The 25,666-nt window shown below is 38.9% G+C and overlaps 1 protein-coding gene across 8 annotated transcripts in view; it reads right to left on the reverse strand.

The window, feature by feature from the left end:
• ACACA (acetyl-CoA carboxylase alpha) overlaps positions 1 to 25,666 on the reverse strand; it is a 342,930-nt gene that overhangs the window by 78,614 nt on the left and 238,650 nt on the right. For all 8 annotated transcript variants that reach the window (XM_032163072.2, XM_032163071.2, XM_058446054.1 and 5 more), the window contains 3 exons: positions 25,301 to 25,504; positions 18,297 to 18,452; positions 16,056 to 16,202 (listed from right to left, as the gene is read on the reverse strand). In XM_032163072.2, the coding sequence (XP_032018963.1) occupies positions 16,056 to 16,202; positions 18,297 to 18,452; positions 25,301 to 25,504 (507 nt within the window). The remainder of the gene's footprint in view (positions 1 to 16,055; positions 16,203 to 18,296; positions 18,453 to 25,300; positions 25,505 to 25,666) is intronic.

Consider the following 25,666-nt stretch of genomic DNA (forward strand, 5'->3'; position numbering starts at 1 on the left):
GTCACAATTGTTCCAAGAAATCTTTAACACACAAGGAAGCAGAAAAAGAATCACTTCTCACGGACTGTACACCTTTCATGATCCAGGCTCCTTGTACTGTCCTCTAGCATTTGATAGGAATAACAGAAACACTCTTTACTGATTTGTTTCAGGTATGTTCCATTTCTGCTAGAATTTACCAATGCTCAACACTGCATCCTTATGAGCATCTCTTGCTTTCTCCTAGCACCAGAAAAACCAAAGGATGGAAAGAACTAATCTCTTGCTGCACTATATGTAAATCTCTGCTCTCTGTTCAGCAGCATCTGGCCAGCTACGCAAATAAATGATATCGACTTAAAAGGCAGAGCTGACATGTCTCTTCCCAAACTCTCATAGCCCTCTCCTGTTTTAATCCCCTTCTATATGAGAACTAGTCAATCCTTCTACTTGTATATTTGCTAGTTCCATTTCTTTTCTATGCTATTCACTCATACTCTAGTTACAGCTGTAGTTTTTCATGTCTGCCTGTCTGTTTCCCCTATACCTGGATAAGTAATGTTTTCCATTCTTTTTTTCCCCCTTTCTTGCTGTCTCTCACCCCCCTCCTTGCCCCCACCACTCGCCACCAAACACAAAGCCTACCTACCAGATGAGCATCCCTGGTCCTGCCTAATGGAGCCCAGCCACATCTGCAGCCTTGGTCCCTCATCCCCAGGCTGCTGCATATCACCTCATTGGGGAGCTGGCTATCAAGAAGGGCCATTAACAGATGTAAATAGCAGCATCCCTGGAAAGCCACACGCATCACCCAGACTCAACCGGGCCAGTGATCATAAGCTCTGAGTACACATTCCTCAATCCAATTGCACATCCACTGTAATCAGGCTGGTTGAAGCATTCTACACAGCTATTTGTGATTCTCAGCATTAGGAAATATATATATGAAACACCCACAGATAAATATAAGTTATTTAATATATCATACCATTGGCCAAATACAAGTCAAAATGGATATAATACACAGAAAAAAAATCCAATCACTTTCTAAGATAAGGTATTTCTCTATCTACTCATTAAAGACAGAGAAAGGAAGGAAAAATAGATCATTCAAAAAATAGCACAGTGAACACTCAAATATCAGGATAATTTTGGTTGTGGTTTCTAAGAAGCTAGTTAATATAATTCCTGCATGAGGAGAAACGCTTTATGTGCCTTCGCACATGCCCCTCTAACCCCAAACCTTTTGTTTTTCAGGAATGAAAAGCTATTTTCTGTCAATTTTCCTCTAAATGCACTTGTAGTTAGAAAGATTGGGTTTTACACCAAATTTTATGATATATTAACCTTAGCCACATAGGCCAGAAGCAGCTTAGATACAAGCCCTGAAGAATCTACTTCAGCATTTGTGTGCTAATGTAAACATTGTGACCATGTGGCACTGGGCAGGCAAATAATACTCTTATCTTTCATTACTACCTGGGGACTCTAACTGTGTCACTTGGGCAGTGAGTTCAGCAATTGGCTAGGTCATTATGCTTGCAATATTGACTTCTAATTAGGTGTCAACACAGCAGCACCAAGAACACACTATTCTTTATCAATGTCTTTCCAAAGTATGTTGCTCATCGACCGCCCCCACCCCCCCACCCCCTGTCTTAAAAAGTACCATTACAGAATGGAGAGTGTTATCCCAGTCTCAGTGCAGCAAAATTCCTGATTGAAAGACATTCAGTTTTGAGGTAGCATGATGGACAAACATCTAAGAAAGCATCTATTATCCAATTTACATTAAAATTTAGATTTCACTGCTAATCAAAGGATAGGGCATATAAAGGTGAACATGGGCTTTGGAGTCCAACAAACTTAGATCCAAATCTAGGCACTATCACTTATATTAACTAACTGTGTGATCTTAAGAAAATTATTTAATTTTACTGAGCTTCAATGTCCCCACATGCGAAATTAAGAAAATAATACCCATGGGTTTGATAAACACACTATTAGAAGCAGAAATCTACTATATTAACTTCTACGTAAAAAACTGTCTTTCTCTCTCCTCTCCTCTCACTCTGTCCAAATCTTATCCATTCCAAAAGGTTCATCCAAATTCAAGCTTCTCCCAGCCTAAAGTAATTCCTCTCTTTTCTGATCTCCTACTAAGACCTCTGTAGGTCTTAGAAAAAAAATTTTTTTTTTTTTTGAGACAGGGTCTCGCTCTGTCACCCAGGCTGGAGTGTAGTGGCACAATCTTGGCTCACTGCAACCTTCAACTCCTGGGCTCAAGGCAATCCTCCCATCTCAGCCTCCCAAATAACTGGGACTACAGGCATGTGCCACCACACTCGGGCAATTTTTGCATTTTTTTGTAGAGATAGGATTTTACCATGTTGCCCAGGCTGGTCTCAAACTCCTGGCCTCAAGCCATCCTCCTGCTTAGGCCTCCCAAATTACTGGGATTACAGGTGTGAGCCACCTTGCCCAGCCTAAGAATTCTTCTGATAACTAATTATATGCTGCCTAGGATTGCTTTTGGCTTACCATCTTGAACCATTATAGCATCTCCTCTAGTGCTTCCCAGGAACACTAAATATAGTCTGAGAGTAATAAATGCTTGCTAGTTCCAGAGTCTTTTTATTTTTTCAATGTAATTTTTTTTTAAGACAGGGTCTTGCTATGTCACCTAGGCTGGAGTGTGGTGGTGCAAATACAGCTCACTGCAGCCTCGGCCTCCTGAGCTTAAGTGATTCTCCCATTCAGCATCCTGTGTAGCTGGGACCACAGGCGTGTGTGTTACCACCATGCCCAGCTAATTTTTTTTTATTTTTTTGTAGAGATGGGGTCTCACCATCTTGCCCAGGCTGGTCTTGAACTCTTGGACTCAAGTGATCCTCCTGTCTCGGCCTCCCAAAATGCTGGGATTACAGGTGTGAGCCACTGCACCCTGCCTCACTTTTAAAAATAATACTTGAAAAATAGTTAACACCAAGGGCTTAGAACATTGCCACTTATATTTTAGGAATCATAGAATAAGAGTCCTGAATATTCTTAAACTATTTCATTTTAAAAATAACAGGCCGGGCGCGGTGGCTCACGCCTGTAATCCTAGCACTTTGGGAGGCCGAGGCGGGCGGATCACGAGGTCAGGAGATCGAGACCATCCTGGCTAACACAGTGAAACCCCGTCTCTACTAAAAATACAAAAAAAAAATTAGCCGGGCGAGATGGCGGGCGCCTGTAGTCCCAGCTACTCGGGAGGCTGAGGCAGGAGAATGGCGTGAACCCCGGGGGGTGGAGCCTGCAGTGAGCCGAGATTGCGCCACTGCACTCCAGCCTGGGCGACAGCGAGACTCTGTCTCAAAAAAAAAAAAAAAAAAAATAGCTATCATAATAACTACCATTAATTGAACATTTACTATCTGCTGTACTGTTCTAAAAGTTGACAACTACTGATAGTGGTTAAGAGCTTAAGCTGCAAAGTCAAGCTGTCTTGGTTCAAATCTCAGTTTTATGCTAGCTGTATAACCTTGGACACTTAACCTTTTACAGTTTCACTTTTCCAATTATAAAATGGGGATGACAGCACCTTTCTGGAGGTATTGTTGTGAGCAATACCATATTAAACTAGTACAGAGCCTGGCATACAAAACCCCTCAAATGGTAGTTATTATTAACTCAAAGGTAGCTGTAATTATTGCCATGAGGAAATTAAGGCACAGAGGAATTAAGTAACCTGTCCTTATAGCTAATGTGAATTGTTTACTTATTTTATTTTATTTTTTGAGATGGAGTCTTGCTCAGTCACCCAGGCTGGAGTGCAGTGGCGCAATCTTGGGTCACTGCAACCTCTGCCTCCCGAGTTCAAGCAATTCTCCTGCCTCAGTCTCCTGAGTAGCTGGGATTACAGGCGCACGCCACCAGGCCTGGCTAATTTTTGTTTTTTGTTTTTTGTTTTTTTTTTTTTTTTGGTAGAGATGGGGTTTCACCATGTTGGCCAGGCTGGTCTTGAACTCCTGACTTTGTGATCCGCCCACCTTGGCCTCCCAAAGTGCTTATTTTTTAAAAGGAGGTTCACATACACAAAAATGGTATTTTCTTTCTTTCTTTTTTTTTTTTCTGAGACAGAGTCTCAGGCCATTGCCCAGGCTGGAGTACAGTGGCGCGATCTTGGCTTGCTGCAACCTCTGCCTAGGTTGGAGTGTAGTGACGCAATCTTGGCTTGCTGCAACCTCCGCCTCTCAGGTTCAAGTGATTATCCTGCCTCAGCCTCCCAAGTAGCTAGGATTACAGGCACATAACACCACGCCTGCCTAATTTTTGTATTTTTAGTAGAGACGGGATTTCACCATGTTGGCCAGGCTGGTCTCAAACCCCTGACCTCAGGTGATCCACTTGCCTCGGCCTCCCAAAGTGCTGGGATAACAGGCATGAACCACCGCACCCAGCCAAGAAATGGTATTTTCTTTACTAGAGAAATTAAGGCAGTATGTTCCTTAATTAAAAAGATATTAGTAGAAAAACTGGCAAAAAAAAAAAAAGTCTGTGGTTTATTTAATACAATTGTATCAATATTTATTTCTTAGTTTGATAATTATCTCATGGTTACATAAAGTGTTTTAACATTAACAGAAGCTGGGAAAGGGTATACCAGAACTCTCTAATACTATCTTTGTAATTTTCCTGAAAATCTAAAATTATTTTGGAGGGAAGTAAATTGGATAGTAAGATCACTGTTAGTGTTCTGTACAGCCTTACAAGATGATGACTATGAAGACTATGAATAGCATTTTAAAATACCCATGATGTAATGCTAAATTTGAAAAGGGTTCAGACTCAGGAGCCACATTCTGAGACTCTGAATCTGAATCTAAGATAATTTGACAGAACTGAGACTCAGCTTTCTAGCCATATATCCACAGGTAAGTTATCAACCTCCCTGTACCTCAGTTCCTTCACCGGTAAAACAACAGTAATAAAAAATCTACTGCATAAGTTTGTTGTAAGGATTAAATACATGTTAAGTCCTAGGATAGTGCCTGGTATATAGTAAGTGCATAGAATGAATGACAACTTCATCAATTGAAAAGCACTTTGGGGGGTAAAAACAAAAAAATAAGAAACAGCAAAATGAGGTGATAATTATTGGGATGATGAAATTGTATTTTTTTTTCCATTCTCCAAATTTTCTTTTTTGTGTTTATATTGCATTGATAACTTTAACTTTTTATAAAATAAAAAATAACTAAGAAAAGAAAACTACCAAATACTTCTTCACTGGGTGATAGGTACGTGGGAGTTTATATTATTTATGCCTACTTTAGTGTACATTTGAGCATTTCCATAACAAAAAAAAAATTTAAGGGGGGGAAAAAATCTCACCAGCCTAATCGATTTCCCATATTTTAGAGGAACTAATTCTAGATTTTAGTCATACTACAACAGATCTTATTTATATAAAATTTGAAAGAGATAAATGTATGAAAATTAAAAATCAAGACTCACTTTAAAGAGAAAGAAATATCAAGAACTATGTTAGTTTGTTGGGTTATCATTTCATTTTCTAAAAAGAAATGCTCTACAATGATGTGGTAGAGTGTAAACATACGTATATATAGGTTTATACAATATTAATGTCTCTACCTCAGAAGTAACTGCTTCAGTGTTTTCCTGGTCTGATGGTTAAATACATATTTATATTTTTAAAGTCAATATTTGTACAATAGACAAGAACAGTGCCTATCAGCTAAATACATATTTAGGACTGTACCACATGTATTACAAACATGTACTAAAATCAAAAGCTTATATTTATACAGAACCTTTCATCCTGAAGAGGGCTAAAGAACTTTACAAACATATGTACAAAAGAGGACGTTTGCACTGATAGGCAGGGAAGGTACTCATTCACCCACTCCCCTATTTCTTCTACCAGTCCTGGGTAGGAACACACGGTGTCAACAGATGCAGGTCTGTAACAGCTGCAAAGACATACAACACAATAATCCAGTTGTGATGCACAGTCACTGAGAGGAAGCTTGCAACTTGAGAATAGCAACTGCTCTCCTCCAGTGTAGAAGCACCATAGCCATTTCCAGCCTTGTGTTTTTAAATTATTCTCTACCAAACTCAACTAATCACTTGATAAAATTGAATTTGATACTGGAAATGGTTTCTGAATGCAAAATACTTTCTGTCTGATGATGAAAACTAGGTTGAAAATGCTTCCCCCTGCCCTTGTTAGATTTAGGAAAAAAAAAAAAGTGTTACAACATTCAGGAGAAATGGTTCAAAATATTCTATCTAAGAATAGCTTCATCTCAAAGGATTAGGTCATTGCTTTGGAAGAGAGTCATATTTCACTCTCTAATTAGTACACTGTAAGTTTTTCAGTCAAATTACTTTCTATAGATGGGTCTATCTATATTATATACATAGTGGAGATTTCATATCAAAAATTCTACAATCACTATAAAAGTATACACAGTGGGACAATGTGATTAGCAATGTGACATTCATTGATTTCACCTAAGCCCAATCTGCCGTGTATATTAACTGAAGAATAATGACTAAAGGAGACCCCATCATTGAATCTCTCTTTCTGGGGGTCTTCTCTTTCTCTCCAACATTTTTATCCAGGTGAAACCCAGTGAAAATGACATGCCAGGACTAAGAGCTGAAGGAAGATGGAAGAGCTAAGAAATTAACAAAAAGGTACCCTGTAGCCTGCATGTAAGTGGGTGGGTTTATGGTCTAATGAGTTTTAGACTCAAACGGGCAGTGCCAGCGTCGTCTTCTCTGATCACTGCCTCTCTCATGCACTGACTAACCAAGTGGTCCTAGGTACTTACTACAAATTATTTTTTCATTACTATAGCCATGAATAAGTTTTAAAATATTTAATTTCAGATTATTTTTCATAACAGAACATTCCAATGAGCAGGTTTATTAGGTTTAGGGTTATCAACCTAAGCTAATTATCTTAAAGTGAAAAAGGGAAGAGGATGAAAAGAGCTACAGTGAATAAGCTAAGGATAAGCAGAAATAAATATTTGTTTCCCTTATACAAGTTCTAAGGCAGAACATATTTCTTTGGCTACATTCTGATTCTGGAATGAACATGCTCAAGTGAGGGAGGAGGGGATGGGAAGGAGAAAGCAAGCAGAAGAGAACAATCTTATTTAACTGTTTTTATGTGGGTAAAATGATTTGTGCCACAGTATTTCCATAAGAAGTGGGACCATTATTTTCCTGTAGAAACACATTTGCTTTGAAAAGTATCACTGGACAGGACGTGAAAATCAAACCAAATGAATTATTCACAACCTCCGATCAGAGGTGATCATTATTTCTGATGCTCCAAACAGTGATTAGGATTCTGCCCTGAGATGTCATTTTCTCGCTGAGTAACACCAGCGATACAGAAAGGCATTATCTATCTATCCATATATGTATTTTTTCTCCTGAAAGGACCTTGGTTTAATGTTACTATAACAGATAATGAAAACATGATAATATTAACATTTATTCCGATGGTGCCCATAAATGCCATTAGTCTGATACAAAGTGTCAACACTAATCATGACCCAAAATTAACACCAAAATTGACATCAACATTAATTGTACTATCAGTGTGAATAGAATGTGCAAGCGCACACAGGCACTTCCCAAAGCTGCTGTTTTTACTACAAAATAAAACAACAATATTAAGCTCAACAAAGAAATCTGCAGGAAAAGCTAAGGGGCAAAACATGCCGGCATTTTGTTTTTTAAGGGTGAAAGACATATCCATCAACTCTAGCTATGCTGTGGGAAGCAGAAAGGGAATATCTTTGCCACAGTTGCCTTTCTTATATCTCCACACTTTGACTTGAGCTGTAACAATACCTTTACACACAGATTTAAATACAGGTTAGGCTGTGGCTGAGATGTTGAAGCTGTATTTGTTATATTCATGCTAAAAGCCTTGTTATATTCATGCTAAAATGATCTTGAGTTTTTTTTGGAAGAGTCTGTAAAAGCTATTGTTCTAATTCTGCTAATGCCAGGAAGATGACTACCCTGCAAGGCCCTTGAGCAGCAATACAAAGAATCCAAGCATGTTAGTGCTAACCCAGACTTGGGCATCATCTGCATCATAAAGATGAGAAAACTAAGACCCAGAGAGCAGGAATCTGAACTTCAGTCCCTTTTCAGATACATAACAAAACGTTACCTCTTTCCCCCTTTTGTATCTTGTATCCAAGCATGAAAAAAAGAGTTTTTCAGCTCTTAAGAAAATTATTTTGGGCTCTTTCACATGATCACACAACACTAAACAATAAAACATTGATATCTGACAAATAATACAATAGGGAAAGGCATTGACATATTTTTCAGCATGGCTTTTCCAAATGGCACAAATTAAGTCAAATATTGTATTTTAAGTCTTATGGCTTAATTCAAAAATGGCTGAACAAACTCACCTCAACCTCTCTAAACAGCGATAAAAGGGTAAGAAAAATATAACTTTTAGAGCAAAAAATTTTCATCCCAGAGGTAATTCTTTGAAAATGTTATCAAAGATTAGAAATAATAATTTTGAACAGGGGAATTATTTCTCCCTGTAACATTTATATACATGAAACCACAGTAATTTTACACATGTACACACAGTAATTTAATAAGCATAGGAATTATTTTTTAAAAAACATGCAGTGGAGCACATAGAAGCCAGCGGTATTTGAGAAATGGGGCCCAGGATTAATTGGTTGGTATGGAAATTAACCAAGTTGGCCTACTATAGTCCCAGAAGCCTTGTCCATTAATCATACGAATGAGTGCTGAACTCTGGTGCCCCACGCTACACCTCATTCTCTGGTGTCATCTGTTGCTGTCCTGATGTTCATTATTGCCTCTGGTTGGAGCTGTAAAGTTTCTTGACATAGGGTACTACGTCACATTCCCTTTCAGTAAAATCTTACAACTTAAGACAGGTATAAATATGCTGGCAAGTACATTCTTTTGTTTGAAGGCTATCTCTAGACTTATTTTTGAAAGAAACTGAGGAGCCCTCCACAAGTGCTACTTTAGTGGGCCAGTGGATGCATTAGGATTTTCAAAGTCAATCAAGGTTATTGAGCCTCATTTTGCTATCAAAAATATGAGTAAAAACTACTCAACCTGATGAGAAATCTCCAACACCAATAATAGTCATTCAGAAGAAATTCTGAGAAAAGTATATACATCCCAAAAGAACAGTGTCAGAAATTCATTAGAAGTAATTCCATGGTAGGAAGACTTATTTTTCAAAATTAGCCTCCATATTTTTCTAATGAGGGATCCAAATTTGGTTTGGAAGATCATTTTAGACAAAGACTTGCAGCCAAATATACTTACTTAGAATGGGAATAAAAGAACAAAAACACAGAATTAACATAAAACTATCTTACCATATATGCCATAATATATCTTTCTCTATACTTAATCTCAAGGATTCAAAATTGATTTTTCAAAGCCTTGACGAAAAATAAGGCAAGCACAAATTATGAATACTTCTGTATAATCATAATCATTTATGGATAATCATAATTATACATAATCATATGTATTTGACCCTTTTCTGCTGAGGATCCCAAAGCACTTATAAACATTCTCCTATCTTTAGGGACAGATTAATGGCAAAGACCCTTTTCATAAGTTGAACAATCAATGCATAGACCATGGTCCTGTTTTACAGACCTGCTTCGCTTAGGTCTATTTCAGAACTCACCTTCAGCATAGTACAATTTAAATATGCCTCTTTTCTAACACATATCTAAAAGACTAACACTGACTCAATTTCTACACACGGCATGAAAAGGCAAACTGTTTTCAAAAGAATGAAACAAAAGCACAGTAAAGTACATCCAAATTAGCATCACATTCATGGAGCTATTTTGAGGTTAAACTGAGTAAAACAATTTAAAAAATCTAATGTTAAATATTTGGGTCCTGTGTTCATGAGAAATGGCCTAGCCTACCCTTTTCTCACCACCAAAACCCGTAAGCATATACACACTCTCTACAGGCAGAGTTTTAGAACATAATGCTTTCCACTAGAATCTGAGTCCAGGATAACCCAAGCAATTCCTTTGAGAGTATGGAAAATGTCAACCAAGTGAATTAAGACAGAGGGTTATGGTGGTTTTTCTAAAATAAGAGGTCCTTTGGGTTAAGAGGTCCAGCCTAAGAACTGTCAAAATGGATCTACTAATTAATTTCTTCTAATCTTTTAGGCTCATATAAGCTTACCAACTTCCTTTCCCTACCAACTTCTAAATTGTTTTTTTGATACTCAAATTAGAGATTCAAAGGATTATAGTAACATGTAAGCGAGGAGCCCAGTCAAAATGGTAAGATTTGTTTAAGCTGGTCAGTAGATGCAGGGGTATTTGTCATATCACTCTGTATTTTTTTATATGTTTAAAATAAAAAAATTAATGAGACGCTATACTTTGGGAGATATCGGATATCAGTACATTGCCAACAATTAAAACAATAATTAAATATGGGTATTAGTTGGGCTGAGCAGTTCCAAAACTGAACCCCTAATCCCCACTGTCCCTACCATTTCACCCCTGAGAGCATAAAGCAAGACTAAAACCAAAATACCAGTCATGATGGCAGCTAGTCTTTTTTTTTTTTTTTTTTTTTCAGCCAGAGTCTCACTGTGTCGCCCAGGCTGGAGTGCAGTGGTGCAATCTCGGCTCACTGCATCCTCTGCCTTCTGGGCTCAAGAGATTCCTGTGCCTCAGCCTCCTGAGTAGCTGGGATTACAGGCGCCTGCCAACACGCCTGGCTAATTTACATATATATATATATATATATATATATTTTTTTTTTTAGAGATAGGGTTTCACCATGTTGGCCAGGCTGGTCTCAAACTCCTGGCCTCAAGTGATCCGCCAACCTTGGTCTCCCAAAGTGTTGGGATTACAGGCGTGCGCCACCGCTCCTGGCTGTCAGCTAGTCTTTAAACTTTAATTTACACTACTTTATTTCCTCTTCAATCATCCTCTTCCTTAAAAAAAAAAAAAACAGATCCCTAATGCAAGGTTCAAAGGATCTTCAACCAAAGAGTTAAAATTGCAATTGCTTACTGTAGGAACACTAGGTAAAGGCTACTATACCAACTGAAAAAAGAAGGACACCAGTGAATCTGCCTCAACAAACAAGGCAATTCAAGAGGCTCATGTGAATGCTAAGCTGCTGAGAAGGAAAAACCCTGACACCTAGTGCCCATCGGAAAAAATGAAGGCTTAGAGCTACCACAGTTCTTGAGTGGTAGTGTGTGTAGAGGTGACCATCAAATTGCATTCAATTTTCTTTTTTCTTTATTTTTTTTTTTGAGACAGAGTCTTGCTCTGTAACCAGGCCGGAGTGCAATGGCGCGATCCCGGCTCACTGCAACCTCTGCCTCCCGGGTTCAAGCGATTCACCTGTCTCAGCCTCCCGAGTAGCTGGGACTACAGGCACCCACCACCACGCCTGGCTAATTTTTGTATTTTTAGTAGAGACAGGGTTTCACCATGTGGGCCAGGATGGTCTCGATCTCTTGACCTTATGATCTGCCTGCCTCAGCCTCCCCAAAGTGCTGGGATTACAGGTATGAGCCACCGTGCCCGGCCCCAGTTGCATTCAATTTTCAATATACTTTCCTCCCAGAAAACTTTTATACAAAGAATTCCAGTCTCTGAATACCAACCCTTTTTTGGGTATACATCTTGTACCTAATTATTATAGCTGCTTCCAAATACAACATCGCAACATCGTCTTCTCATCTCAGTTTTTCATTATGACAGGCATGATGAGACAGAATGTTAAAAAGCTGCCCATGTTCTGATATGGTAAGAAAAACAGAGTCCTAATTTCTACTAGCACTAAAGTTACTATGGTAGTTGACTCTCTAACATATCTTTCAGCATTGCCCAATCTAGAGATTATTGGTCTAGTTCGCAGAGCTGATAAAAAGAAATAAAAGAATGCTAGTAACTTATTTCAGAATAAACAAGAGCATAGTCTCGAGAAGGCTAGGATTTTCTTTGTCCTACCAGGCAAAGTTAAGTTGTTCTCTGTCAAGTCCGTTACAGCCCTTGGCTTGATCTTAGCCTGAGCTTTTTAATAACACGATTTAATGCGAAAAGCAGCTGTACTGGATTGCGAACTGTTACTCAAAATGTCCCCACCTGCAATTATAGCTTCCACCAAAGGATCAAAACAGGTTAGCAAACTGGCAGGAAAATGAAAACAATTCCTCCGAAATTGAGAAGTGGTAAAGTAGAACTGTTGGATAGCTGCATTTCTTCTGTATCCAGGCTCAACAGCACACATTCATCTAGCTGTGTATTTACATACAGTGCCCATCACTGTAGCATCATAGCAGCTAGAAATGAGATCAGTTTAGTCTATGTTGCAATCACATTTTCCTCAATTTTCATCTTTACTTGAAACTATTAAGAAAAATCTTGGACAACTCATCTTTGGAGCTATTTGCAAGTAACGTAGTTCACAGATTTAGTCTACATCTTTTTCATTCCTAATCTAAATTGATACTAAATGTAATGCCACTCAAATATGACAATGAGAAAAATGTGTTCTCCTATACCTTTCATCATGCATTAGGTGGTATTCCTTTAGTTACATCTTTCTTTATGGGGAAGGGACAACTAGGAAAATAGAAAGGAGACAGTAGCTAATACTGCATCAGAAAAGCTCTTTCTCCTGCTCTAAACACAGGCATAAATGTTCAAAATGCAGGTCACATCTCTACTGAAACAGCCAATATTCCTCCTCAAATGGCAAAGAAGTTACCTAAAACTAAATGGAACTGAATTGGTCCAAGTCCTGGTCCCATCACCTTTTTACCTATTTACTGTCCTGGAAAAAAAAATTAGAAAGACTGGCCACCCATACAGCCAATGGTCTGATAAGTGCAGGTTTTCTGCCTTCGATCATGGAGAAAAGCACCTCAATTCATGGGAAAACTCTGAAGGAATCTCTCATTTTACCCTTACTCCTTACATCCATGTGCTAGTTTTCAAACCCAGAAACTCCAATCCTTCAAGGTAATGCAATACCACCCACAATGATGACCTGGTAGAGCCATCACTTTTGGAGAACACCACATTATGATGATTTAATGTCTACATAGCACCAATGCATTCACATTGAGCCTTGGCTTTCAGAACATTAACAGGTCAATTTTTTATTCTTTTTTAATAAAACTATTTATCAAGACTCTGTTCAGATGCCCATTCTCTTTGGGACAGGACAGATTTGCTCCAAATCTCATCAGCATGAGCTCTTTTCATTCCCTTCACATCATTCTTGGGGTAATATGTAGAGTGCCAGGCTCATGACAAACTTGCTCTTTGGCCAAAGAAAATTAAACCGCAATAGCTGAAAGTCAACTTGCCCTGATAAAACTGGGCTCAGCACGAGGAAATACATCCTACTGACACCTCGTCATCTCTTAGGCACAGCTGTCCCTCAGAGTTCTGACTGCTGAAACTCCATCCTTAGATTGGTCAGTCTCTCAGTGGACATGCTCCATTGTATGTTCAAGCTATTGGTAGCAGAGTTTGATACTAACACCCCAACCTCATTCCTGTTGTGCAGTGCCCTATAATCTAGCTAAGGCCAATGACTGACTTCACCAGCCATCCTGGGCATTAGTCACTAACTGCTCACAAAAGAACATCAGTCTAACTCCTCCCGAGCTCAAAGGCTCAGAAACAGCAAGCTAACACTCAGCCTCAATCCTAGTCAATCATTTGAAAAGAAAAAGAGAACAAAGAAAATAGGCAACTAAGGAGGGAAAACTGTAGAAGAAGAAGAAAGTGAGAACTGACAAAAACTCAAAATCTTTTGAACAAATACTATTCACTTTCTGGTTTCAAAACTATTAAAGCACTGGACAAAGGAAAACATGTGGCTCCTATACTAGATCTACTACTAGTCATAGCTATGGTCCTATGCAACTGTTTAAGACATATCTTTTCCACTAAGGTTTGTTAGGTCTTAAAGGGGTTAAAAAAAACCTTTAATTTTTAAAAAATTCGTGTGTGTGTGTATGTGTGTGTGTGTGTGTGTGTGTGTGTGTGTGTGTGTGTGGTCTGTGGGTACAGACGCGCGTATAATAAGACTATTTGTATTCATACTGGCAGAGTAAACACTACATGTTCATGCCCAGGCAGCTCTGTGCTTGTAATTTCAGCAAGAACAGAGCTCTGTCCCTCTGGGACTTCACTATTCCCTGAGTCTCCATTCGCTCAAACACAGAATGAGGGCAGAAAGAAAGCAGGAGAGAAAGATCATGGCAAGGGGTTTCACACAGCACTGCAGCTAGCTTTCACGTGGCCAAAAATCTCATTCTGTGTTTTAATTACATTAGTTAAAACCATTTTACTCTCAGCCTCATGTTCACAAGGGTGCCTTCCATTCCTGAAGACTACACTGTTCAATGAATCAGAATTTAAGTCTAGCACAATGAAGCTTTTCTTTGTTGCTGAGGGGCTCACTAGGCAGATGCTACATACAGTGGCACAAACCTCTGTTTCAACTTTGTGTGCTGATGAGTATATATCTATGCTTGTCAAAATGTTTTGCATCCTTCCACCCCAATCCTCTTGACTTTGCTATTTGTTGAGACTCCTACAAGTCTGATACTCTCCATCTGGTCCAATGCTTGCATCCATCTTGATACCAAATCATCTACTGTTGGCATCCACTGGCATATTACTGAAATAGCCACACACCTTGTATATATAGTGAAATTTTTTGAAAAAGATTGAACAAAATAGAAACAAACTACTTATCATTTCCAAAGGTCTACCCAGCCTATTTGTGGTGAACACATAGGTAAAGATTACTCCTTCAATGGAATGAAATCTATCTAGGGATTATATTTAAGGTTGAAATAAAAATATCTCTCTTTTTAGGTTTGTTACTGGTATTATCATTGTTATAACTGTACATTAGGAGCACAGTTAAAATCAGAAAGAATCATAATGCATGGACAAGAGTATAAGAGTACAGGGCAAAATAGGGCTTTATATCACTATTCATACGTCACTCTGAGAGAAAGGATGCCAAGGCTAGAAAATGCATTCTTGGGATAATTATCAAAAAATGGGCTCTTTGCTACATTCTTTTATGTTTGAACCCCTAATTCTGATTGAGCCCCTTCAAGAACACATTTATCATGCTCACAACAGCACCAGATCAAATGAATTGAGCATGGAAAAGACACAGAAAAATGCATCTATTAATATGAATCCAAATAAGAAAAAACATTAGGCAAAACAATACTGTAAATGTTTTCGTTATAGAAAATCCCGGAGGGGCACAATGGTGCACACCTACTACAATCCCAGCACTTTGCGGGGCTGAGGCAGGCAGATTGCTTGAGCTCAGGAGCTTGAGACCAACATGGTGAAACCCCATCTCAAGAAAAAAATACAAAAATTAGCCAAGTGTAGTGGTGCACACCTGTAGTACCAGCTACTCAGGAGGCTGAGGTGAGAGGATCACTTGAGACAGGGAGGTCAAGGCTGCAGTGAGCTGAGATTGAGCCACTGCACTCCAGCCTGTGTGACAGAGTGAGACACTATCTCAAAAAAAGAAAATCCCCAAATTTCACACATAGACAAAAACAGGGAAAATAATCTATTTTCATGTACCTATCACCTAGCTTCAATGATCAACTCACGACCAACCCTGTTTCATCTACACACCCACCATCACACCTCTTTATTTAGAAGCAAATCATTGCATCTGTAAATGTTTTAGTCTGTATCTCTAAAAGAAAACAATATTCCTTTTTATTTTTTTATAACTGAGTTCTTTGTGTTAAAACAATACTATTTTAAAAAGCAAAATCACAATATCATTATCACACCTAAAAAATTAATAATTTCTTGATACTCAGTCAATGCTCTCTCTGAAGAACTCTCCCAACAAGACTACCATGCTGCAGTGCTATTTAATGACCATCTCACAGAAAGCTGGTACTAGTGGGCACAGAGATAAGAAAGGGAAGGGGGGTTTCAACTACTTGCCTCATTTCCTCCTGGAAGCCTGTTCATGTGGACCAGCTGACCTTGATCATCCAATACCAGTTCGGTGTAAGTCAGCATGTCAGAAGGCAGAGGGGGAGATGGAAGAAATGCTTGAGTGGACATAGACTCCCAGAGTTTGATCAGGGACTAGTGGAGAAAAGAAGTTTGACTAATCAGTCACAATAATTTCAATATAGACAAAAATAATTATTAAGATTCAGTCAATCTGGTTTTGCCTTCTTTTCCAAGTGTTCTGCAGAGTGTAAACATTAGACTAAATTCTCCAGCTCCCGTTCTCAGTTAAAATAGATTTGTAATTATTTTTTACATGCCAAAAGTCAGGCACTTTTCCAACAACGTCAAACTACCGAGTGATTCCAAATCAGCACCAGAGCATTAACAAACAGGAAAGACCTAACACTATCCTAGGAATATTAAAATTAAAAAACTAAATAAGTAGCATCAACTCCTTAAAGAAAAAGAAAATCCTAAAGAAACTTGACAACAAAGAAATATCCAGGAAAATGACATGACACTCAGCTAATAAAAAGAAAATCCAAGAAGGCCAGAATGAAGTTTCTACTAGAAATTCCAAGGAAGAAACCTCTTTCTAATATTTTTCATAGCTATAGGACCACACACAGGAATTAGCTCACTAGATGTGTGTAACTATTTGTAAATGTGCAGATCAATTCTGCTCAATTTTGAAAAAAACAGACATACCAATCATTTAAAAAATATTACGATTTCCATTTCCAACTTCCTATAAATAAATCCCTTGTGAAGTGGGAGCTAGTTCAGCTCTTTCTTTGCTTGCCTCAAAGCAACATTTGAATCCCAAATGACTCATACATACCTATCTATCCTAATCACTGTGTTTATGCCTATTATATAGGAAGAATTACTTAGAATGTGATTTATATTATATTTATATAGAATGTGATTTATATTATATTTATAGCACTGGCATTGGGAAACAGAAGTAACACTCAGCTTTTAGGCTAGCAATGCTATAAAAGGGAAATACCAAATGAAGGTATCTTTCAGGAGACAGAACTTGTAAACAAATGGTTGCATAAAGGTAATCTCTTGTATTTGTGAATAACACAGGAATTCTACATAGACTATTTACTAAGGCCACATATATTACTTTACTAAAATTCAAATGTGGTAATACTGGTAGTATTGACTAGGAGACTTGGAAAAATCCTATATTCATAGATTTTTTTAAAAAAGGACAAATTCAGTATTCTTTTGATAGCTTATTCTTTATTGGTTGCATTTTCTTTTTTTTTTTTTTTTTTGCGAGACAGAGTCTCGCTGTCGCCCAGGCTGGAGTGCAGTGGCGCGATCTCGGCTCACTGCAGGCTCCGCCCCCCGGGGTTCACGCCATTCTCCTGCCTCAGCCTCCTGAGTAGCTGGGACTACAGGCGCCTGCCACCTCACCCAGCTAATTTTTTGTATTTTTAGTAGAGACGGGGTTTCACTGTGTTAGCCAGGATGGTCTCGATCTCCTGACCTCATGATCCGCCCGCCTCGGCCTCCCAAAGTGCTCGGATTACAGGCATGAGCCACCGCGCCCGGTTGCATTTTCTACTGGTGATACACTTTTCTTGCCTTCTATTGATAGAAGAAAAATCTGTAGCATAGAGATGATTCACCATACAGATTGAAGGAATTTATTTTCATATAGAGGTTGAGATTCATAATGTCATATTTCTCATGCTAGTTTTTATTCAGCTATAACAAATCTCCCGCAAAAGAACTTATACTCTAAACTGTGTACCATGAACTCTATATCCATTTGTCTATGTTATCTATATTGATTCTCATCATATTAATCTAGGGTATCAACTAGGAACCAGGGTTATATTGGAAAATGAGAACTAAAGTATCAGATCTCTTTTTTAATATCCATAATTTGAATATAGACTTAGGAAATACACATGTAACTCTTCACACAAGTCACTGTAAACTATCACCACAGGAATATAATCTTAGTTTACTCTCTCCTACTCAATAGAGACTTCTATTCTTACCATTCCTTTCATTAATTCATAAAGAACCATCCAATATCTGAGTTGGCAGTCACCAACCCTCAAACGAAATAGAAATGAAAACAGTGTCAAGGTATTTCTTGCCCTTTGGAGTGCCCCCTTCTAGCCAAAACCGCATCTGATGGAAATTCAGGGAAACCTTGCCTCCTTAGAACCTGTCAGACCCTCCAGTTTGGCATCTTACCTGCCGAAACATCTCTGGGATATCATATATGTATGTTGTCCCTAAGGATTGCGCCTGGAACCTCTTTGATTGCAGTAGGTCTTTGGTCACATAAGGAGTATTGATTAACATTCCATGCAGTGGTCCCTGTTTGTCTCCATATGCCTGAAACATGATCTGCAGGAAAAAAAATGGAATGGGGAGTTAAGAGACAGAAAAAAATCAGAGAGCTGCCTAGAGGGGCTTTTTTGCACAAATGTTATCTCTTCGAAAACATTTTTGGTAGGTTGAGTAGCTGAGATATGCCTCTTAACATTGGGTACTTGGTGCTCTCACCTCTCCACAGATAAACCAACTCCAAAAAATATATATATAACCAGCCATACACCATAACTGCTCTCACTTTTAGATTAGTTGAAATCAACAAGAAAGCAGGCCAGGTGCAGTGGCTCATGACTGTAATCCCAGCACTTTGGGAGGCCAAGGCGGGCGGATCATGAGGTCAGGAGATCGAGACCATCCTGGCTAACGTGGTGAAACCCCGTCTCTACTGAAAATACAAAAAAATTAGCTGGGCGTGGTGGCGGGTGCCTGTAGTCCCAGCTACTTAGGAGGTTGAGGCAGGAGAATGGCATGAACCCAGGAGGTGGAGCTTGCAGTGAGCCGAGATTGCGCCACTGCACTCCAGCCTGGGCGACAGAGCAAGACTCCATATCCAAAAAAAAAAAAAAAAAAGGAAATAAACAAGAAAGCACGGTGCACATTTCACATCTCAAAGGCAGACTGACCATGCTAGGCATCTGAAGTGAGTTGAATCTCATATACTCAGAAATGAAGTACATCAACTAACCAGTCTGAGCAGCCCTAGTATTGAAGTTGAAGAACAGCTATGCAGTAAAGATAATTCTCTTCTTTCCTCAATGGCAGAAGGCCAGATCAAGACTCTACTATATCATCTGTGCTTTAGTCCTTTAACCCACTTGATTAGATAGTACTTCATAAGTATTACTAGCTACACAAAGGCTTCAAAGATTTCTGCCAGAAGTGGATTTCATCCATCCATCTAGATAGTTAATTCTTGTTAGCCCATGAGACATAGCCTCATATTTTACATATAGTAAAATAACCATATTATATTAAATTATGCATATTAAAAAACATTATATATATATACACGTATTTACTTCTCAAGATACTGTCTACAACTAGTGAATAGCTCCTGCAATACCTATATTGTCACATAATGAAATCACTACACTGGTTTTTAATCATTTTAACTCAAATATTTCTAGAGGAGTGCTTCATACTCCATATATTTAGATAGTTTTATTTGCTTATGAATATTTATAAGGGATGCCATTATTTCAATTCAATTAATATTTATTGAGTGCCCGGCGGTTGTATAACACTAAACTAGGCACTTCATGCATGGATACATAAAATGTAAATTCCCAATGCAGTGAATACAAATGGAGATTGGGATGTAAGGGTAGGTGTATACCTACATAACTATTCAGACCTACAAAATAAGCACAAGTCTACCATTAATGAATAGATTTGTGGACCTGACATACATGCACAGGAATAGAATTAAGTACTTTCCTAAATCCTGGGTACAGTTCATCTGTAAATCCTTAGCCCCTTAGCTCAGAGGAATGAGTGTTCTGCTAATTTGTCAATCAGGTCCTGTTCTGGGGAAAACATTCTCAGGCTGCTTTAAAGGCCCAGAGACTAGAGCTCCCAGTCCTCTTACACAAGGTCAATAGGAAAAGTCACCCTGGGGGAAGCAGAATTAGTAATGTCTTAGGAATGTGACAGTAAAAGCAATAATGTTTTAAGAGATTCAAAGTGTTAAGTAAGGCAAGGGTACAACATGAGAAAACTGTACTCAGAGCAAGTAAGCTGAATCAAAATAAGAAAATGGGGTAAACGCAGCAGGTTCCTAGAACTACATTTCTCGTCTGTTAAGAGAGACAAGACCTTGAGACTCGGTTTGGCCAAGCTTTGGGATGAAGACAGGCTGGTCATAGTCAAGCAACATAATCATGCACTGAGGAAGGGGATTGGAGAAAACAATCTAGGTACATATGTATATTGCTGGCAGAAATTTAAATGGTACAAATATTTTGGCAGTTTGTCAATTTCTTATAAAGTTAAACATATGCTTACTGTGTCCCACCATTACACTTTTACATATTTACCCAAGAGAAATAAAAATATATCTACACAAAGATTTGTAAATGAATGTTCACAGCAGCTTTATTACTACTAATAGCTCAAACTAGGAAATAAAACCCCAAATGTCCATCAACAGGTTATCTTGGAAAATAAGAAAATGAGAACTAGAGGGCCGGGCGCAGTGGCTCACACACCTGCAATCCCAGCACTTTGGGCGGCCAAAGCAGGCAGATCATGAGGTCAGGAGATCGAGACCATCCTGGCTAACACAGTGAAACCCCATCTATACTAAAAATACAAAAAAAAAAAAAATTAGTCAGGTGTAGTGGGGGGTGCCTGTAGTCCCAGCTACTTGGAAGGCTGAGGCAGGAGAATGGTGTGAACCTGGGAGGCGGAATTTGCAGTGAGCCAAGATCATGCCACTGCACTCCAGCCTGGGTGATGGAGTGAGACTCCGTCTCAAAAGAAAAAAAAAAAAGAAAGAAAAGAAAATGAGAACTAGAGTTTCACTCTTGTTGCCCAGGCTGGAGTGCAATGGCGCAATCTCGGCTCACCAAAACCTCTGCCTCCTGGGTTCAAGTAATTCTCCTGTCTCAGCCTCCCGAGTAGCTGGGATTACAGGCATGCACCACCACACCCAGCTAATTTTGTATTTTTAGTAGAGATGGGGTTTCTCCATATTGGTCAGACTGGTCTCAAACTCCCAACCTCAGCTGATTTGCCCACCTCGGCCTCCCAAAGTGCTGGGATTACAGGTGTGAGCCACCATGCCCAGCCAGTTTTAATATCCATGATTTGAATATGGACTTAGGAAATATACATGTAACTCCTCACACAAATTGTTGTAAACTATCATCACAAGCATGTGGTCTTAGTTTACTCTCTCTTACTCAATAGAGACTTCTATTCTCATCATTCCTTCCATTAATTCATAAAGAACCATCTAACATCTGAGTTGGCAGTCACCAATCCCCAAATGAAATAGAAATGAAAACAGTGTCAAGATATTGCTTGCCCTTTGGGGGTGCCCCTTGCTAGTCAAAGCTATATCTGATGGAAACTCGGAAAGCCTTGTTTCCCTGGAACATGTCAGAGCTCCCAGTTAGTCACCTTACCTGCCAAAACATATCTGTGAATATAAACATTTTGATAAATGAATGTAAAAATTTCAATAAATCCATTAAATGGGGCTGGGTATGGCAGCTTACACCTGTAATCCCAGCACTTTGGTAGGCCAAGGTGGGAAGGTCCTATGAATCCAGGAGTTTGAAACAAGCCTGGGCAACATTGTGGGACCCTGTCTCTAAAAAAATTTAAAAACTAGCTGGGGGGCATGGTGGTACACACCTTTAGTCCCAGCTACTTAGGAGGCTGAGGTGGGAGGACTGCTTGAGCCCAGAAGGTCGAGGCTGTGGTCAGCTATGATTACAATATTGCACTCTAGCTTGGGCAAGATAGTGAGACCCTGTCTCAAAAAAAAAAAAAATCCATGAAACGGAATACTATCCAAAAATGAAAAGGAACATACACATAATCTATGCAACATGGCTGAACCTCAAAAACACTATGCTGAGTAAAATAAGCTAGACACAAAATAGTACACACTGTTTGATTTAAATTCCAGGACAGGCAAAACCAATCTATAGTAACAGAAAGCAGATCAGTGGTTGCCTAAGGCCGGGGTTGGTGCTTCTACCTTTGACTGCAAAGGCAAATAAGAGAACTTTCTGCAGTGATGAGATGTTATCTACCACGACTGTGATAGTACTTACATGGTGTATACATTTGACAGAATGAATTGAACTGTACATACAAAACGAGTCCATTTTATTATATGTAAATTGCACTTCAATAAAGGTGTTATTTATTATTTTTAGAGGCAGTGTCTCACTCTCTCGCCCAGGCTGGAGTGTGGTGTCACAATCATAGCTCACTGCAGCTTCAAACTCCTGGGCCCAAGTGATCCTTCTGCCTCAGTCTCCTGAGTAATTGGTACTACAAGTGCATGACACCATGCCTGGCTATTTTTTTTTTTTTTTTGGTAGAGACAGGGTCTTGCCTTGCTGTGCTGGCTACTGTCAAACTCCTGGGCTCATGTGATCCTCCTACCTTGGTCTTCCAAAGTGCTGGGATTACAGGTATGAGCCACCATGCCCGACCCAAAGATGATTTTAAAATGTTATTTTTCTTTTTTTTGAGACGGATTCTTGCTCCATTGCCCAGGTTAGAGCACAGTGGCACGATCTCCGCCCACTACAACCTCTGCCTCCCGGGTTCAAGCAATTCTCCTGTCTCAGCCTCCTGAGTAGCTGGGACTACAGGCCCCTGCCACTACGCTCGGCTAATTTTTGTATTTTTAGTAGAGACGGGCTTTCACCTTGTTGGTCAGGCTGGTCTCAAACTCCTGACCTCAGGTGATCCATCCGCCTTGGCCTCCCAAAGTGCTGGGATTACAGGCGTGAGTCACTGCACCCAACCTAAAATGTTATTTTTCTCTTACACTGCACCTTGGAAATCAATTCACTTATGCAATGGATTACCCAAATCTCTTCTCCCCATTATGACTGCCTGACATCAGTGTTCATTACAGCCTATACTACAAAGACTGTATGAGGAAAATGAAACAAAATAAAACTCAAGCCAATCAACCTTGTTCCTTATTGAGAATTCAGTTCCTGAATACTCAACTATCTATGTTAGTTCCATTTTCTACTATAATGAACGCAGTAACTAAAAACTGTAAAGTATGTATTTTAGAAGTTCATGAAAATATGTACACATTTTATATATCACACACCTTTCACCAGAAGCCATCAAAAAGATTTTAGAAAATAATTTCTGACCTATAGTCTGCTCCCCCCTGTACTTATTTATAATAGCACATATTTGCCACAGAGAAACAAATCATTTGTCTTCTTCCATTGTGATGTAAATTTATTGAGTACAGTTTGCTTTTTGTCTTTATATGCATAGTGCCTGACATACTATAAGTAGTCAATCAATATTAAATTGAAAAACAAATGAATGAATAACAGACATGGTTCTGTATTAACTTCATACAATGATTCATTAAAGAAAGGGAAAAACAGTTTGACAATAAGCACCATGTAGGCATTAGGAGCACCAGAACTGGGTTGGAGGCTGCTCCTTTTGTCAGTTCCCACCTCTAGCCACAGGCTCAAAAGTTAGTTCCCATGTGGCAGTAGCTCTTGAACTCTCTCAAGTGAAGAGTCCGTAGAAGACCTCTTCCTTCTGGGCTTTTAAAATATGCAGGACCCTAGGTAAAAAGTGTTCTCCTTCAGGCTGAAGGTGGTTTGTTCATTCTTTCAGATGCTTATTGTGTGCTTATTTTGTACCATGTGTAATACTAAACCCTGATTGAAGGCATCTGTGCCTTTCACACTCCTGTGTCACCATTAGCTAGCATGAGGGAAATCTCAGAGTTTCCTAATAAAGGAAAGGAAAAAAAAAAAAAAGAAAGAAAGAAAGTAGTTATGAAGAACAAACATATTTATCAAAAACATTAAAATCTCAAGTGGCCATCTTACTTTTCACAAGAATAGACCTGCCTTGAAGCTACTGTAGAAGTTAATTAAAAACATCCCTACCCATTGAAAGCTTTGACTGAAAATGTCTTTAAAGTTGCACTAAAAAAACATCAAATACAGCAAAAAGTATTGAATACTCTTTCTCTTGGTCACCACTCGTGCTCTTGCGCACTCTCTCTCTCTGTTTTTAACTGCTCACTTCTCATAGGATAGATTTCTCTAGCCACCTCACTGGGAATCAAAGCACAAAATGAAAGGTCATTCTGACAACTGTCCAAACTGAGATTTTTAAAAATTCATCTTCAAAAGACTGAAAAATATATTTTCCTGACTCTATTCCTGGATTTAAAAGGATATAGATAAAAACAAGAGACACATAATCTCTCCCTGGCAACCAAAGCACGGAATAGACTGAAACCCTTGTTTATGTATACTGGAGCATGTTCATCCTTTAATCAGAAGAAATGCAATTCTTGAATTCAGGCCAAAGCCATAAAATATCCTAGTTCTTCAAAAATGTGAACAACGGTGAACCAACCTAATTTCAGTATCATAGTAAAGAGCCCAAATATTTAGAAACCAACGTAGTAAAAAAGATTAAAAGGGAATTCTCTGTTTCACAGAATTAGTGTACTGACTCACTTCCTATTTTTACATTCTCAATTTTCCTACCTGAAAACGGCTTTAAATTTGCCACTTTGCTCTTGTATAATATATGACACCCTGAAATCTTTGAAGGAAAGGGAACAACATAATAGATAACACAATAAATATGATAAAAACAGAAACAGAACACAATAGATAAATATGATAGACACTGATGATGGTAGTGCTCATGCCACTATACTATGTTGAAATTTTCCTTCTTTAACATAGAAGTTGGCGACATAAATCCAACAATTCTCTTTTCCTCACTTGCCAATGAGTAGTTTAATTATGGTGAAAACGGAAAGGATGCATCAGACCAGAGATTAGATTGCTGAAATAACCCACGAGCCCTCTAAAAAAAGAGCCTAAATTGCAGAATAACCTCTGGAGTCAGGTTCACTTGGCATCTGTTAGTGCTTACCAATACATGACAAATGGTTAAGGGTTTTATAACATCCATGATAGAGAACATAGGCAAATCTTATAAGGCAGATGAAGTTTTTCAAATTCATACAATCATTTAATCTTACAGAGGATAACCCCACCAGGTGAACCCATGGGATTTGTGAGTTTGGGTCTTCTATAACAAGGACGAGTGTCTTATCTGTAGGACCAAATCAAAACTCTGAGGAGCCTGTTTGAGTATTGTACCTGTGCTGTCCTGGAGTCAGTCACTTCCTTGTATAGGCTGATATCCAAGTAATAGCCAGACTCGTTTGTCAGGAAGAGGCGGATGGGAATTGCTTTTCCAGTTGGCGTCAGGCGAATGTTGATTTTCAGTTCTGCCTGCAGGACACGCAATTTCCACAGGCGACTTCCATACCGCATTACCATGCTCCGCACAGATTCCTCAATCTGACACAGACACATCACCAAGCACAAAACTTAAATATCTTGTAACTAAGACCTGTTTCAGGTCTGCTCATATTTGAGAAGGAAAGGCTAAAAAAAAAAACAGGTTGGTTTGTGGAGATGCACACCTTACAAAAAGTGGTCAGATAGTTTCTCCCCAAACTA

The sequence above is a fragment of the Hylobates moloch genome, unplaced genomic scaffold (assembly GCF_009828535.3).
Source record: "Hylobates moloch isolate HMO894 unplaced genomic scaffold, HMol_V3 SCAFFOLD_10, whole genome shotgun sequence".
Classification (NCBI taxonomy): Eukaryota; Metazoa; Chordata; class Mammalia; order Primates; family Hylobatidae; genus Hylobates; species Hylobates moloch.